Source organism: Emydura macquarii, unplaced genomic scaffold, assembly GCF_026122565.2.
Source record: "Emydura macquarii macquarii isolate MOO-44397 ecotype Brisbane River unplaced genomic scaffold, CSIRO-AGI_Emac_v2 contig_1386, whole genome shotgun sequence".
NCBI lineage: Eukaryota > Metazoa > Chordata > Testudines > Chelidae > Emydura > Emydura macquarii.
This window is the reverse complement of record NW_027131523.1, coordinates 919,926-936,010: the sequence shown is the minus strand read 5'-3', so window position 1 is coordinate 936,010 and position 16,085 is coordinate 919,926. Positions and strand designations below refer to the sequence as shown.

Below are 16,085 nucleotides of genomic sequence, written 5' to 3'. Positions count from 1 at the left end.
GTCCTTGTACACCCCCTTCTGTCTGTCTGGCCCCGTACGCCCCCTTCTGTCTGTCTGTCCGTCCCCCATCCCCCCCCCCCCCCGTTCCGGTGTTTGGACTCACAGACTCGGCTTCTCTGAGGACCCCCCAGCCCCCCCCCGCTTCGTTCTCTCCTGCATGGATCTTCCGTCCATCACAAGCAATAAGCTACGCGCTGGCCTCCGGCTGCATGGCGCCTTCCTCGACGTAGAGACTTCGCGGCCAGTCGGGCCGCACGGACAGACGGACGGAGGAGCGCGGGCCGGGGGGGGTGGGGCAGCCGGCCCCTCTCACCTTCCTCCTCCTCTTCCTCCCGGCCTGGCTTCCAGCTGCCCGGCGTTGCGCCCGCCTGGCGCGGCCCGTCACTGTGACCCCCACCCCGGCCATGCCCTGGGCACCAGCGGAACTGAGGGCCCCAGTGACCGGCCGGGGAGGGGGGGGGCCCGGGTGCAGGATCGGGGCCACCCCCCCCCACACCCCTCCGACCCCGAGCTGATCTCCTAGCTCCAGGTTGCATTTTGCCAGCCAGCATGTGTCTGCATGTGAACCGCGAGGAGCGTGTCTCGTGTTATATGCAAAACTGCCCCCCAGTTCCTCGGGCAGCGTTGGGGGGGCTGCAAGGACTGCGGGGGGGGGCAGCTGGTGTCTTTGCTTGAGCGCCCCATTTGCTGTCCGTCTCCTGCGGGAAGGGGATGGGGGGGGGGGTGCAGGAGCTGCAGGGAGCAACTCAAGGTGGGGGGGGTGGACATTGGCCTGTCCCCCCCCCCGCCTGCCCCTCCTCTTCCTCTCTCAGATGCACCCCCCCCTCCCCCCCCGGAGGAGCCCCCCACGACCGCCACCTTCCAGGGAGGGCCTCCGGGATTGTAGCAAACCAGGCCGCAGAGTCGTGCCCTGCCACCCCCCCCTGACCCCCCCAGCTGCATGGCCTAGGACTGGGGAGCGACTCCCCCCCTCATCTCCCCCCCCCCGTGGGGCCCCTCCCCCTGGAAATTCATCCGTCACACTATGCAACGCAGCCCATCGGGGACATCACCCTGTCTGAGCCGGGGGGCCCTTCCCGCCATTGCTCTGAGAGCCCCCCCCCCGACCACCCTTCTGTTTTCTTGCCCCCTCCCCATATGCCAGGAGCTTCTTATGCAACGATTCCTATGCAAAACTAAAACGATGCCCTAGTTAGACGGGGGGGGCCCCAAGTTTGCCCCCCCCCCAGAAGGGGGGGCTGGGGGAGGCGAATCCCCTGCAGTGCTGCCCCCCCCCCATACGCCTCTCCCTGCTCACTGCAGAGGGCAGCTAATGGGTCATATTGACCGAACGTGCGTCCCCCCCCAGCTCTGAGACGCCCCCCACCCAGTGGATGTGGGGGGGGGGGCTGGGTCGGAACAGCAACCGATTCCACACCCAGTTCCCTTCTGCGGGGGGGGGGGGGGGCCAGGCGCATGCTATTTAAAGGGGGGGGGTTACAGCCTGTCTGTGGCTAGCCCCCCCCATGATCATGCGGGGAGGGGGGGGGAATCCCGACTAGCCCCCCCCCAACTCTTGTATCTGATCTCATCTGCTGCTGGGGGGGGGGATGGCGGAGAGCTAATAGTTTTGTGAGTCTGGCTCCCCCCTTCACTTAAGGCCCCCCCCCCCCAGGAATTGACACTTGTAACTGCTTGCTGGGCTGTGGTTTAGTGAGGGGGGGAAGGGACCCCCCGGGGAGTTGCCCCCCCCCTTTGTACCGAGCTGGGGGGGGCAGGAATCGAGGGGGGGGGTGGCTCCCTGGGGGGGCGACCCCCTTCTCTAGTTGGATGTTAAATGCTCTTGGGGGGGGGTCCTAGATTCAAGATTGGGGGGGGGGGGGGCTGAGCCCTGGAGCTGTGGGGCAGCCCCACAGAGGCCAGGGTTGAAAATGTCTTCCACGGCCGCCTGCCCCCCCTCCCCCCCGCGAGAGGCCTGGGGGGGGCAAACACGGGTGTTTTAGACTCAGGAAAGGGGATGTGGGGGGGGGGCAAGAGGCAGTGAAGGGCGCAAAGGGGGGGCACCTCAAGTGGGGGGGCTTGGCAGGCGGGCAGGGCCCCCCCGGGGGGGGCACAGAGCTATTTTTTTCAAGCAGATGTTAATAAAATACAGAAACGCGGCGTTATTTTTTCATAGAAAAAAAAAACCCTTCCCCCCCTCCCGGTTTCCATGGCAACGCACCAGCTGTGATGGAGTCGGGGATCCAAGAAATTGGGGGGGGGGAGGGCCCCCTAGGGCAGGGCTGGGAAGCGCCTCCAGACTAGGGTGGGCACGAGCGAGTGGGGCGGGGGGAGGAGACACTCCGACCCCCCCCCTCGGGGCCCATCACCCCAGATTCCCACGGTCCCCCCCCCCCCCACGCGGGTCCTGGCTCCAACCCCAAAACTGTGCCAAATGTCTGAGTTGTGCTATGCCGGGGGGGGGGGGGAGGGCTGGGTGATGTGCAAGGCCGTGACCCCCCCCCTGCTTCATGTGCCCCCCCCTTGTGCCACATTCCCCCCATTTCCCGCCCCCCCCCACCGATCATCTCATCCCTTTTTACCCCTCTTCCTCCGCTGCCGGGGGTGAGGTGGCTGCAGGTGTTGGCTACGCCCCCCCCCGCCCCCCGCGGGGGCCTATGTGGGCTCCAGCCACCCCAAGAGCAAAGGCCCCCCCCGCCCCCCTCCCTTTTCAGCCTGGTTTCCAAGTAGTTAAGGATGCCCCCAGCCCTTCCCTCCACACCCCAATTTCCCCCGCCACCCCCCAGCTGTCATGGCTCACGTTCCTGCCCTCCCCCCCCCCCGGGCTGTGCTCCAGGGTTGGGGGGGGGGGGCCCTGGCGCTGCCCCCCCCCCCACAAAGCAATAATTCTGTCCCAGCAGCATTCTCAATATGGGGGGGCAGCTCCCCCACAGTGCGACCCACCGCCTGATGTGGGTTGCCCCGACCCCCATGTGCCAGCAGGACCCAGCCCCCCCCTCCCATACGCCACGGGGCACCACTGACCTCGGCCAAGACCTTGCGGTTAGGGGCTGCCAGGCCGTGGACCCAGCTGGCCTCCCAGCCAGGCCTTTCTGCCACCCCCCCCCACCCACCACCAGCCCCCCGTCTTCCAGCCAGCTGTCCCCCACCCCTCCATCCTGCCTTCCAGCCACCCCATCTACCCCCCAGCCCCCCATCTGCCATTCAGCCAGCCCTCCACCCACCCTCCATCCTGTCATCCCTCTGTCCTTCCAGCTGTCTATCTGTCCTTCCATCCATCTGTCCGTCTGTCCTTCCAGCCGCCCGCCCTGCCCCCCCCTCCATTCTGCCACCAGCCACCCCACAAGCCTTCCCCCCTCCCCACCTCTAAGGGGTGCATAGTCCCAGCCCCCCACCCAGCCCCATCATCCAACTCTGGTGCTATGCGGGACGGTCCCGCCGGGACCCGTGGGGGGAGCCCCAGTGTTTTGACCCCCCCGTCCCCGGACTCTCCCATCCGAGCGCTCAGGGCTGGGGGCTGAGCTGCTCGGGGGGGGGGGGGGGGCGGTGCGGGGTTGCGCTTTTGTTGCTGTTTGTTTTCTCTCCCCTGTTGTCTGCCCCCCCACCATGTCCCCCCCCCCTGGTCCCAGCCTGCGGGGGGGGGAGGCCAGGGGTCTGCATGATCGGCCAGGCCGGGAGATACAGCATGAAATAAACGGATCCTTTTCATTGAAACCTTTCACCCCAGTCTCCAGCGCCTGATTCTGACCAGCTGGGGGGGGGAAGGGCCGGGGGGCACCCCCCACATTGCATTGGAGAAAGGGTCCCACAGGCCCCAGACAGACACTGATGCTGGAACCCCCAAATTCCCCCAGCGAGTGGCACCGGGGCCTAGAGAACATGGGGCTGGGGGGAGCCCGGGGCTGGGCGAGCAGGGGGCTGTGGGTCGGGAAGGGCCCCCCCCACGCCAGGTTAAAGTGAGGCTGTGTCCACCCAGCCCCATCGGATTCATGTTGCTAGTGAATTAATTTCAGGCACTTCATTAGGTTCCCTCCCCTGCAGATGCCTGGCGCATTCGGGAGTGTGGGGGCGGGCGGGGGGGGGGGGGTTCTGGGCTCCCGTCCCGGACTTGGCGCTGGGGGGCCAGGCCTGGTGCCAGGCCCACACTGGGCCAGGCCCCGGCCGCTCGCAGGTGCCCCCATTGCAGCATTCAGCAAGAAACAGCGTCAGGCGCCAGGACCCCCAACCTGCCCCGCTCCCCCCCCCACAGGGCCCAGCCCCCCCCAAGCCAGCCCAGCCCCGGCCTGGGCCCAGACCGGAGCCATCGCTGCCCCCCTTCCCCAGCAGCCCCGAGCCAAACCAGGCAGGAACCGAACCCGAGATTAACCCTGGGTACAAGGATGGAGGAGAGAACCCAGGAGTCCGGGCTCCCAGCCCCCCCCCCCGTAGTGCTGAGGAGAGAACCCAGGCGTCCGGGAGCTGCATTCTGCCAGCGCTGCAGTTTCCGGCTATTTCAGTCCTTCCAGACCCACTTTACCTCGTTTGTAGCTAATTAATTCTTGGCCCATGGGGGGGGGGTGGTAATGAGCTGGCAGCGCTCAGCGGGGGGGCTGCCCTCATTTCTGCCCCTCGAGCCTCCTGCACACCCTCACTCCCGCCTCGCAGCCCCTCTCAGGCAGCCCTGGGCTCCCCACTTCCAGGGCGGGGGCTGGGGTGGAGGGGGGGGTCACCCCAGTGGTTCCAGTGCCCCCCTTCCTGCTGCAGGATGGGGGAGGGGCTGGACCGAGGTCAATGTGGGGCGAGGACCGGGGCTGGGCCTTGGGAGAGGAAGGGGGGCAGGGGGGGAGTGAGGTGCCCCAGCAGAGCTGCGGGGGGAGGGGCTGGGGGTGCATGTTCCAGGCCGCCCCCCCCCATCCCCACGAGGGGGGAGCATCTGGCCGCCTTGCGCCTGCCGCTATAAATAGGTCACGTCCCGGGGGGGCCGCAGCCGGTTACGTAAGGGAGCCGCCAGCGTGGCTGGAAATAGCTGGCGCTGGGGTGCACGCCTGGCCTGGATTCTCCTGCGGGGGGGTGGGGGATTAATCCAGGTCCTCCCCTGTCCCCCCCCCCCACACACACACACACAGGGCCCCCACCTGGGGAATTCCGGAACCCAGGAGTCTGCCCCCAACCCCTCTTCATGCAGACACCCCTCCTGCCCCAGCCAGGGACCCCCAGCTCCCTGGGGCAGCAGGAAATGGGGCTGTGGCTAGGGCAGAGGGGGGGTGGGTCTGAGCAGCCCCCGCCCCTTCATGGGATGGGGCCAGCGCCTCCTCGCAGGGAAGCTCCTGGGGGTCCCCCCAGCCCCCCTCACCCACCCCCCCTCCTCCGCTGACACGCGCTGACCCCCCCCCGGGCAGATACTGACAACTCCGTATTAGCTGATTTCAGAAACAGCTCAGAGGGGAGTGGGGGGGGGGGCAGGGCTCCCAGCCCCCCACCCCATTCTAATCCACCAGCCCTTCCCCCCCCTCCCAGACCCAGAGAGAGAACCCAGGAGTCCGGGCTCCCCACCCCCACATTAGGAAACACCCAAGTAGATTTGGTGAACACTTTTTAATGTGTGATACAAAGGAAGTGGGGGGGGCGGGCAGCAGGGTCACCCCCCCAGGGGCAGCATTCCAGCCCCCCAAGACAGTTGAGTCAGTTTCTCAGGTCTGTTATCAGGGGGTGTCACTGACTGGGGGGCAGCAGTGACCCCCCCAGTTTCTGCACAGTACAGAAGGCAGCAAGAGGCATGGTAGAAATGGGGGGCGCTGGGGCGTGGATGACCAGCTGCCGGGGGTGCGGGGGGAGAACTCAGGAATCCCGGTGCCCCCCTTTCACTGCTGGATTACCTACAGGCAGCTGGGTCCAGCAAGGTGCCCCCCCCCCCCCCACAGCCCAGGAGAACACAGGTTCCACCCCAGCTGCCACTGCCCCAGCTGGGTGCCCCATAGGGGGCAGGGGGTGAAGCCCAGCCCCCCTGAAAGTGGGGGGGATGGCCAAGGTTAGTGTGGTGATAATGTTTGAAGCACTCCCCCCCTTCCCCTCCCAGAGCCAGGGAGAGAACCCAGGAGTCCGGGCCCCCAGAGCCGACCCAGCAGCCCAGCCCCACACCGCTGAGGAAGGGGAAGGGGCAGCAGGTGGGGGCTGGGGGCGCTGAATGGGTCGGGGGCCCGCTGGTGGGGGGGGAAGCATGACCCCGCTGACCCAGAGAAGGATCTGCAGCGGGGGGAAGGGTGCGCTAGAACTGCTCTGCGCCCCGCGCCCCCCGGTTAAAGTGCTAATGTGAAGAGGCGGGCGCCGTGGGCGGCTCAGGGGCTCTGCGCCGCGGGGGTCTCCTCGGGGGGCAGGATCTCGATGCTGCTGTCGGGCTGGGGGGGCAAGACGCTGCCCGGCATCTCCAGCTCCGGGGCCTGGCCGGGCGAGAGGGACTGGGGGGGGGTGGCCGTGTCACTGCTGGGGCTGCCCCCCGCATCCCCCCCCAGCCCCAGCAGCTCCTGCACGTTGCGTGGCAGCTCCTGTGGGGAAAGCAACGTCAGCAGGCGCAGGGGCAGGGCCCTTCCCTCTAGGGGGTGCCAGATCCCATCCGGCCCCGGTGCAGGGACTGGGACATGGGGATGGCAGGGGTCACGGGGGGGGGGGGGGGGGGTGTTGGGGGCGCAGGGGCAGTCACCAGGCTGGAGGGGCGGGGGCGCAGGGGGCACTCACCGGGCTGGCTGCCAGCTGTCTGTACAGCGCCTCGGCCCGGCACAGTGTCTCCTCCACACTCATCTTCATCGTCAGCTCGTTGATGTGCTGGGGGGGGGGGGGGGGGCACATTTATTAGGTACATTAGGGTAGTGCTGGGGCTCCCCAGTCCTGCCCCAGGACCCCACAGCTCCAGTGTGTTACTATTAGGAGTATTAAGGTCATGCCTGGAGAACACAGGACTGAGATGTCGGGGGGCCCTGGGCAGGCGGGGGGGGGCCCAGGGGGGGTCTCACCTTGAGGATCTCGTTGAAGCCGAAGCCCGAGGTCATCAGGGTCTCGCGCTCCGAGTCCAGGATCCCGCAGGCCACCAGCAGGTGGAAGCTGGGACAGGGCAGCCCCGTCCACAGCACCTGGAGGGGGGGGGCAGGTCAGCACCGGGGGGGGCCTCCCTGCGAGACGGTCTCGCAAGGACCCCCCAGTACCCACTGAGCCCCGGCTCCTCGCCCCCCACCTCTATGTATCCAGGGGTCACCCTCTGAACATCCCCTACCTGGATCCCTTGCCACACGGCCCCCCCGGCACCCCCCAACACACACAGCCCCCCCGGCACCCCCCAACACACACAGCCCCCCCACCTCCCAGAGCTGCAGCACTTCGGTGAAGGCGAATTCCCGCTTGAACCAGATCAGGAGCCAGCGGAAGCAGAAGCACAGGGAGCCGGATTCCTTCGAGTCTGGGGGACAAGGGGGGGGGGTCAGTGAGGGGGGTCGGCCCCACCCAGTCTAGGTGCAGAGGGAGCTGGTTGGAGGGAGCTGTTTCCCGGGGGGGGGGGTCTGGCTCCCATCAGGCCCCAGGGATCCCCAAGTGAGAGGCTTTGGCAGGCAGGTTCCCCAGCCGGGGGCTTGGGTGGGGGCGGTTACCCAGCCAGGGGAAGGGGCGGTTACCCAGGGGGGGTTACCTGGGTAGGGAAGGGGCGGTTACCGGGCGACTCTGGGAGGGAGGGGGCGGTTACCGGCAGGGGCCCGGGGGGGTTACCCAGTGGGGAAGGGGGGTTACCGGGGGGGCGGTTACCCAGGAAGTCGCAGAGCGGCGGGTCCAGCAGCCGCAGGAACAGGCCCAGCTGCCCCAGCTGCCGTTTCATGCTCTCCTGGCTCTCCTCGAAGTTGTGGTGCTGGGGGGAGACGAGGGGTCAGGGCAGCCCCGCCCGGCGCCTGGCCCCCCCCACACTGTGCTGCCCCCCCAGCACTGCCTGCCCCACGCCCAGCACCCGGGGGGAGCAGCAGGGACCGGCGGAGGGGGTTCCAGGCAGCCCAGCCTCCCAACCCCCCCACTCAGGGACTCCCCCATCGCGCCCCCCCCCCCACTCACCACCAGCTCCATGAAGCCGGCGAAGCACCAGAAGGCGTCGACTTCGTTCTGGGTGACGTAGAGCACGGGGGAGAGCAGGTCGCTCATGCCCTGCACGTAGCCTGCGGGGGCAACGGGGTTACAGGCTGGGCACCCCGGGGGGGCAGGGCCCTGGCCCCAGCCCCTCCCCCAGGCCCCCCAGTGCCCCCATCTACCCAGGGTGAGTTTGCAATAGGTTCTCGACACCCATCTCTCCTTGCCGCCCCCCGCGCCGCGCTCACCCAGGTCGAAGTTGTACATGCAGTACGTCAGGAGCACGTCGTGGAGCAGGACCAGCGCCGGGTTCTCGCTGCCCTGGTAGAACTTGTTGCTGCGGTCGGTGCGGCTCACGTCCCGCTCTGCAACGCACCCGTGGGGAGTGGGGGGTTAGGCAGGCTGGGGGGCGCGCTAAGGGGCAGGGGAGCTCGGGGGCGGGGGGCGCTGTGGGGTTTGACGAAGCAGGACTTTCCTGCAACGCTTTTATGAATGCCGGACGTGCCTCGGTTTCCCTCTGCACGTTGCCCGGCTCCCAGGCGAACACGGCCCCGGGCTGCCCTTCCTCGGGATGGCGGCTACTGGCGGAGGTTGGGCCTCACGTCAGCTCCATAGCCGCCCCGGCGCTGCGTCACGTAGGAAGGGGAAGCCAGAGGAGGGGTCCGGAGCGAGCCGTGCCAGGCAGCCCTGGGTGCGCCGCAGGAGGCTCTAGTCCAGGGCCCGGTTCTGGCAGGTCCAGATTTCGACAAGCCCTTTATAGCGTTGGCAGATGCAGGGCTGGGCGCGGGGCCGAGGCAAACCGACGCCAAGGGGGAGAGGCGTGTACCTGAGCCAGACGCTGCTGCCCTAGAGGAGGGGGGCCTGGCCATGGGGGGCCTGGCACGAAACTGCAGCCATAGCTGCTTCACTGTCTACACGGACCCCTGGCCTCTGAGCCGGCTCCACCGACGAAAGGGGCTAGCGCCCAGCTCCAGGCGGAGTCTGACCCTCCAAGGTTAAGATGGAGGTGGGGGGGCTGCCTAGCCTGGGAAGGAGACAGAGGACTGGGGGGTGGCTGGGGGCTGGTTACAGGGAGGTGCAAGGGGGGGCCTGGCCCTGTGGGGGTGGAGGACTCCCCGGGACCCAGCCGGGGATGCGCTGGAGTCCGGACCGGCTGCGCCCAGGGGTTCCAGGGCACAATCACTGTGGGAGGCCAGCAGCTCTCCTGGCACTGACGGGGGCACTGACGGGAGCCACCTGGGGCTGTTCCCGACCTGGGGCTTAGCCTGACCCCACAGGCCCGTGACAGCAGGTGCAGGCGTGTTACTGGCCAGGCTGGGCTAACATAGGGGGCCGGGGAAGGAAATCCTGGGGGACTATGGGCGCTCAGAGCATGGGGGGAGTCACAGGGACATTGCCAAGCCTGGGGAGACCCCTAGGGGAGGGTTGCAGAGGGATCTTGAATGATCAGTGGGGCTGTGGGAAGCTATGGGGTAGGCTGGGAGGGCATGGGGAGTCCCACTGACTGATGGGGCTGGGAGGGGCTATGGGGCAGGCCAGGGGGCCCCACTGACCGATGAGGCTGCGGTAGCCACGCAGCAGGGAGTTCCGCTGTTCTTGATCCTCGCTGACCGACTTCCACTGCAGCTTCATGCGGAAATACTCGTCCCTGGGGCCAGGGGAGCAGAGGGTGAGGGGAGCACGACTCCCAGCCTCCCCCCCCACGGCTCTGCCAGTGCCCCCACTCCCGACCCACAGCCCCCTGCCAGCTCTGCCCCCCCACGGCTCTGCCAGTGCCCCCACTCCCGACCCGCAGCCCGGTGGGGACACTCACGTTTTGCAGTGGGCCCGGGCCCGGTTCTCCTCGCTGCTGCTCTCCCAGCTGTAGTAGCCCAGCAGGAACTTCCAGGCCTCCTTGCGGAGCGGGGGGCTCAGGCCCTGGGGAAGGGGGCTGCGGTGAGACCCTGGGGGCGGCCCCACGGCCCCCAGGGCACAGAGAATCCTGGGACCTCCAGGGACTGATGCTGAGCCTCTTGGACAGGCCCCACCCGCTTTCCCCCACGGAGCCCCCAGCCCCTCCCCTCCCCCAGCCCAGCCCTCCCTAGAGGCCCCTCGGCACCACCTTTCCCAAGGCCCCAGCCCCTCACCCCCGCGAAGATCCTCCTCTTCAGCTCGTCCAGGCGGGTGACGCGCCCCTCGGGGTCCAGGTGCTGCGCCCACTCCTGCTCCGTCACCGGGGCCTCCCGGCGCACGGCCGGCCGCGGCCCCAGCTGGACCTGCTGCGGGTGGGAGGGAGCCATGGGTAGGGTGGGAGAGACACCCCCAGCCCACACCAGCCCCGCCCCCAGCCACCCATGCTCCGCCCACATGGCCAGCCCCACCCCCAGCCACCCATGCTCCGCCCACATGGCCAGCCCCACCCCCTGCCACCCATGCTCCGCCCACATGGCCAGCCCCACCTCCTATTCTCCACCCCCAGCCATCCACATGGCCAGCCCCGCCCCCTGCCACCCAAGCTCCACCCTGGGGAGCCGCCCATGGGGCTGGCTCTGGCTCTGCCCCCAACTAGCCCCAGCCTGTCCCAGCGAGAGGCCTGACTGGCGGGTGCCTCCGCAGCACAGCCTGAGCGGCCGGGGACACTCACGCAGGTGATGACCTCGAAGCCCGGTTCATCCTCCAGGCTGGTGGCTGCTTCGCCCAAGGGCCTCTGGGGGGCGCCGTCCTCGTGGTGCAGGGCCCCGCGGAAGAAGTTGGTAACTTTGGAGAAGCCCCCGAAGGTGGCAGCGTAGGGGTCCTGCAGAAAACGCTGGGGGAAGGGGAGGGAAGTCATCCCTAGGGGCGGGGAAAGAACCCAGGAGTCCTGGCTCCCAGCCCCCACTCCCGACCGTACCACCTCTTCCCATCCCTCCCACTTGTGTCACGAGTGGGGTGCGGACTCGCAGCTGAGTTGAGTGGCTCCGGTTGCCAGGCCATGGGGAGAGCTGGGGCAGGGCCCAACCGTGGCTGCTGGAGGGTAGCAAGGGGGCCCTATCAGGGCCTGGGGAACTCACCGACACCAGGTTGGAGGAGTTCTCGTCAAACAGCTGCAGCTCGTCGAAGGCGTGTGACAGCGCGTACGAGTCGTGGCTGTAGACCAGGTAGAGCCGCGAATCCTTGGGGGAGCTGCCGGGGAGGGGGTCAGAGAGCAGTGTCGGCACCCTCAGTTATGTCAGCCCCGCTAATTCCCCCCCACTCCCCATCCGCCAGGGATCCCCTCACCCAGTGCGCCCTGGGGAAACCCAACCCCATGCAACCAGCTGCCCTACCTGGGCCCCACCCCCTACTGCCAGCATTCCCATGGCAATGCCCTGCCACTCCCCGCCCTGCGAGCTTCCCCCAGCAGTGCCCTGCCCCCCCCCAACGTTCCCAGCTGTGAGCTCCCTACGGTGGTGCCCAGCCCCCGCGTCCCTGGCTGCGAGCTGCCCTCAGCAGCAATGCGCCTCCCCTCCCCCTCCGAGAGCTCCCCCCGGCGGTGCCCCCGCTCACATGGCCAGGATGAGGTACTTGCAGAGGGCTCGCAGCAGGGCCTTGGTGCCGCCGCGGTGGAAGTGCAGGGCGGGCAGGGACCTGCCGTCCCGGCTGATGAAGATCAGGTACGACCAGCCCAGCCCTGGCTTGCTCCTGCGGATGGACTGCAGCTCCGAGAGGCTGAGTGCGAAGGCCCACGACGCCCGGGGGCTGGGCTGGGGAACGGGGGCTGTGGGGCGAAGGGGGTGGGTCAGGGCACCTGACCTGCTCCCCGCTGCTGCCCCTCTGTGACCCACCCACTGGGCCCCCTACACCGCCTAGCTGCATCACCAACCCTCCCAGGGCTCCCCCAGCATGGCCCCCACCAACGCCGCCCCAACCCCCACGGGCCTCTGCTGCCCCCTGCCAGCCAGTCTGCACCCCACAAACCTCCTCCCCCGCCCCGGGACCCCCCCCCAAGTGTTCCCCCGGCAGCACCCCCAGCGCCGTTACCCAGGGGCTCCTCACGAGGCCGGGTCCTCACGGTGCTGATCACGGCCCAGTCCGGCTCGTAGCCGGGATCGAAGATCTCCTCCTCGGCCGCGCCAGCCAGGGGCTCCTGCCGGGCAGACGGAGCGTTAGAGGGGCAAGGGGGGGGGGCTGGGAGGGGGCAGGGCGGGGGCCGCTCACCTTCTTGGAGAAAACCATCTGGGGGGCATCGCCAGCGTCCTCCACGGGCGTCCACTGCAGCAGAGTGTCTGAGCCCTGCGGGCGGGGGGTGCAGTGAGAGAGAGTCCTGCCGGTGCCCCCCACTCCCGGCCCGTGGCCCCCTGCCCCCCCAGCTCTGCCAGTGCCCCCTGCTCCCGACCCACGGACCCCTGCCCCCCCAGCGCCCCACACTCCCGACCCGTGGCCCCCTGCCCCCCAGCTCTACCGGTGCCCCCAACTCCCGACCCGGGGCCCCCTGCCTCCCCAGGGCCCCCCACCCCCGACCCCCTGCCCCCCCAGCGCCCCCCACTCCCTGCCCAAGGCCCCCCCAGCGCCCCCCGCCGCCCCCTCTACCTGCTCCACGATGCGGATGACGCCGGGCAGCAGCGAGCCGTGCTCCGGGGGGCGCCTGGCGCTGGTGTGCAGGAAGACGCCGTCCTTCTCGAAGGCCACCTGGGGGGGAGGGGAAGTTGGGGGGGTCAAGCAGGGCAGGTGCCCCCCCCCCCCCGCGCGAGGGGCAGCAGGGGGCTCCTCCCCCCAGCCCAACTCCCCTCCCCCGTCCGATCCTGTCCCCCCCGGCCCCCTCCCCTGCCAAGTCCCGGCCCCTCCCCCACAGCCCAGCCCCCTCCCGGTGCCCCCCAGCCCCTCTTCACCCTGCAGCCCTCTGCCTCCATCCTCCTGCCCAGGCCACCACTTCCGGAAACAACAACACGTCACTTCCCCCCCCGGCCACGCCCCGCCCCTTCGCGGGGAGCCGCCATCTTCCCCGCGGGGCGGAACTCCGGAGAAACGAAGGGGCGGTGCCATCTTTGTGCGGGGCAGGGAGGGGGAGGGGAGGAGGCGCCATCTTTGTGCGGGGCGGGGCCGTGAGCGCAGGCGCCACGTGAGTGGGGCGGCGCCGTGTGTGTGTGCGGGGCGCGGGGGGGGTCGGAGCTGGAGAGGGGTCATAAAGCGGGTGAGAGGGGAAGGGTCAGAGAGTGACGCCGCCGTGGGCCGCGCGGCGACTCGGGGGGTGGGACGGACGGACGGACGGACAGACAGGGAGAGGGCGGCGGGGCCGCGGGGGCAGGTAACGGGGCCCTTGGGAACCCAGGCGTCCGGGCTCTGCTCCCCCCCCACACTCACACACACCCAGAAGGGAACCCAGGCGTCCGGGCTCTGCGGCGCCCCCCCCCCACACCCCACAGAAGGGAACCCAGGCGTCCGGGATCTGCGCCCCCCCCCCACCCCACAGAAGGGAACCCAGGCGTCCGGGCTCTGCCCCCCTCCCCACACACACACACCCCCTCAGAAGGGAACCCAGGCGTCCGGGATCTGCACTCCCCCCCACACACACACACCCACCCTCAGAAGGGAACCCAGGCGTCCGGGCTCTGTCCTCCTCCCCCCCCCCACCCGGGACGGAACCCAGGCGTCCGGGCTCTGCCACCCCTTCTTCCCCCCTCCCCGTATCTCCCCGTGCTGCCCTGGAGAGAGCCCAGGCATCCTGGCTCCCAGCCCGCTGCTCTAACCGCTAGCCCCTGCTCCCCTCCCACGGCGGGGCCAGGAACCCCGGCGTCCGGGCGCTGACCCGCTGTCTCCCGCAGGCCGGCATGACGGGCATGGCGGACAACCACAAGGAGAGCTGGGCGGCGCTGATCGCGGCGGCCGAGCGGTACCGGCGCCAGACGGGAAACGAGGTGGTTCTGCTCACGGCCTACCGGGCCCCGCAGCCGGGGGGCTACGGCTATGCCCAGCACGGGTGCGGGGCGCTGGGCGACGCCACCCAGCGCTACCTGGAGGACATCACCGTGGTGCACAAGACCACGGCCTTCACCTACGCCCCCCGGCCCCCAGCTGCCCCCCGGCCCTCCCCCAACCCCTACTCCCGCAGCTGCCCCCCCCAGGAGCCGCCTGCCAGCCCCCACCGGACGGAGGGTGCCCAGGGAGCCCCAGCTGAGGCCATGGGGGGGCGGGGGCCAGTGGAGGAGGAGGAGGAGGAGGAGGAGAAGACAAGCGTGCTGGCACCCAGGGAGATGGAGGCTCCGGGGAAGCAGCAACTGCCCAGCGACACCACAGGTGGGTCTGGGCCCCTGATGGGGTGACGGGTCCTGGTATAACAGGTCCCCCCGCCCCACCCCAGAGTGGCCGCATCTCGGCACCGGGTGAGCAGTCTCCCTATAACCAGCTCCCATGCCACACCCCGGAGGGGCCGCGTCTCCACACCTGATGAGTGGTCTCCATATACCCCACCCCAGAGGGGCCGCATCTTGGCACTGAGTGAGGGGTCCCCATAGAAGAACTGGCCCCTGCACCCCCACCCGGAAGGGCTGTCTCCACGTTGGCTGAGGGGTCCCCAGATAACTGGCTCCTCTTACCCCCCCCCCCCCAGAGGGGTCCTGTCTTGGCACCGGGCGAGGGGTCCCTGTATAACCGGCCCTTGTGCCCCACCCACCCACCCCAGAGAGGCCGCGGCTCCTCACGGGCCCTTCTGCGGCTCCCCAGGTCTGTTCGTGATGGACGAGGACTCCCCCAGCCAGGACTACGAAGCCTTCTGCGATTCGGACCCTGAGAGCACGGATGGTAGGCTGGGGGTCTCCCATCTCGCCCCTCCTTGCCCTGGGGGCCGGGCCTGGCGGCTGGGCTGGGAGGGCAAAACGGGGTGGCCGGGGAGAGGGCAGATGTGGGGGGGAGGAGAGCGTGAGGGGTATTTGCTGGTGAGGGTGGGGAAAGGGGGCAGGTAGGGGTGCTGGGGGAGGGAGCAGCTGGGGACCCCCTCTAACCCTCTCCCCTCCCCCAGATGGCAGCCTGAATGAGGAGGCCCCCGGCCAGCTGCCCCCCGCCCTCCCCCCCCACCAGTACGCCAAGTCGCTGCCTGTCTCTGTGCCCATCTGGGCCTTCCGGGAGCCGGGGCCCGAGCCGCGCTCGTCCGAGGAGGACAACGCCAAGGTGGGGGGGCCCCGGAGCCGGGCTGGGGTTCATCGGCCCTGATTGGAGTTGGGGGGGGGGGATGGGTGGAGTCTGTCGGGTGGGGGGGAGGCTCTGGCCCCAGGGGGGAAGGGTGTGGGGGAGTGTGTGCAGCCAGGGCCGTGCCCCCCGCCCCCCCCCCCCGGGTACTAATTCCTCCCCTCCCCCCAGCACTCGTCCCCCGACCTGGAGAAGATCGCGGCCAGCATGCGGGCGCTGGCCCTGCGTGGCACCGACGGCACCGAAATGTTCGGGGACCTGCCCCGCCCCCGCCTCAACACCGGGGACCTCCAGAAACTGCAGCGGAAATACTGACCACCCCCCCCCGGGGGAGGGGATCCAGCAGCGCAGCTCGGGTGCCCCCCAGCATCCCCTGGGGGCCCCAGCAGTGCCGCCCCTTGGACACTACACCCCCTGAGAGCAGGGCTGCGGTGACACTACAGGGGGGGGGGGACAGAGGGGGGACCCTGTTCCCCCCTACACTCCACCCCCCCAGTAGCAGACTTGGGGGGGAGCCCCTCTGATTCCCCCCAGCACTACAGCCGTGGGCTGAAGGGGAGCCCCCCCCTGCGTGCCCTCCACACTACAGGGGATGCTGCTTCCCCCCCCAAGTGTCTTAGAGATGTTTTGTAAGGCTCTGTTTGCACATCAGCTGTTTGCCCTGGGGGGGGGGGTTCAGGCCCCCCCCAGGGGCCTCAGCTGTCAGCCTCAAGCAGAGAATTCTACCCCCTCCCTGAACAGACACCCTGAGTGTGGGGGGGCTTCCCCCAGACCTCCCAGGGGTTCAACACCAGCTCCCTGGTTTAGCGCCTCTGCCCCCCCCCATCCCCTTTTGTACCAGATGCTCAGGGGCCCTGGCTCCGCCCCTTTATTTTTGTCCAAAGATGATTGGTGGGTCAGGGCGCGGGGAGCCC

The 16,085-nt window shown here is 69.2% G+C and overlaps 2 protein-coding genes across 6 annotated transcripts; one reads left to right on the top strand and one right to left on the bottom strand.

Annotated features, from left to right (window-relative positions):
- Nucleotides 1–5,538: 5,538 nt before the first annotated feature.
- TBC1D17 (TBC1 domain family member 17) lies at nucleotides 5,539–12,984 on the bottom strand. 2 transcript variants are annotated; one of them, XM_067552157.1, is made up of 17 exons: nucleotides 12,879–12,984; nucleotides 12,580–12,678; nucleotides 12,208–12,282; nucleotides 12,031–12,136; nucleotides 11,557–11,767; nucleotides 11,082–11,193; nucleotides 10,676–10,837; nucleotides 10,179–10,310; nucleotides 9,866–9,969; nucleotides 9,606–9,700; nucleotides 8,301–8,417; nucleotides 8,041–8,141; nucleotides 7,744–7,843; nucleotides 7,308–7,405; nucleotides 6,966–7,082; nucleotides 6,691–6,777; nucleotides 5,539–6,500 (listed from the first exon to the last, which is right to left on the bottom strand). In XM_067552157.1, exons 1-17 carry the CDS (start codon nucleotides 12,897–12,899, stop codon nucleotides 6,294–6,296), a joined length of 1,944 nt encoding a protein of 647 aa, XP_067408258.1. In that variant the 5' UTR covers nucleotides 12,900–12,984; the 3' UTR covers nucleotides 5,539–6,293. The 2 variants fall into 2 exon arrangements, with proteins under 2 accessions (XP_067408258.1, XP_067408259.1); XM_067552158.1 differs by having other exon boundaries at nucleotides 10,179–10,307.
- A 92-nt stretch (nucleotides 12,985–13,076) lies between these two features.
- On the top strand, nucleotides 13,077–15,987 carry AKT1S1 (AKT1 substrate 1). Of its 4 annotated transcripts, XM_067552255.1 has the most exons (5): nucleotides 13,172–13,294; nucleotides 13,812–14,283; nucleotides 14,710–14,787; nucleotides 15,005–15,153; nucleotides 15,343–15,733. In XM_067552255.1, the coding sequence occupies exons 2-5, from the start codon at nucleotides 13,818–13,820 to the stop codon at nucleotides 15,484–15,486; spliced, it is 837 nt and encodes a 278-aa protein (XP_067408356.1). In that variant the 5' UTR covers nucleotides 13,172–13,294; nucleotides 13,812–13,817; the 3' UTR covers nucleotides 15,487–15,733. The 4 variants fall into 4 exon arrangements, with proteins under 4 accessions (XP_067408355.1, XP_067408354.1, XP_067408356.1 ...); XM_067552254.1 differs by lacking the exons at nucleotides 13,172–13,294; nucleotides 15,005–15,153 and adding an exon at nucleotides 13,077–13,108 and having other exon boundaries at nucleotides 15,343–15,987; XM_067552253.1 differs by lacking the exon at nucleotides 15,005–15,153 and having other exon boundaries at nucleotides 13,133–13,180; nucleotides 15,343–15,987.
- The last annotated feature ends 98 nt before the right edge of the window (nucleotides 15,988–16,085 follow it).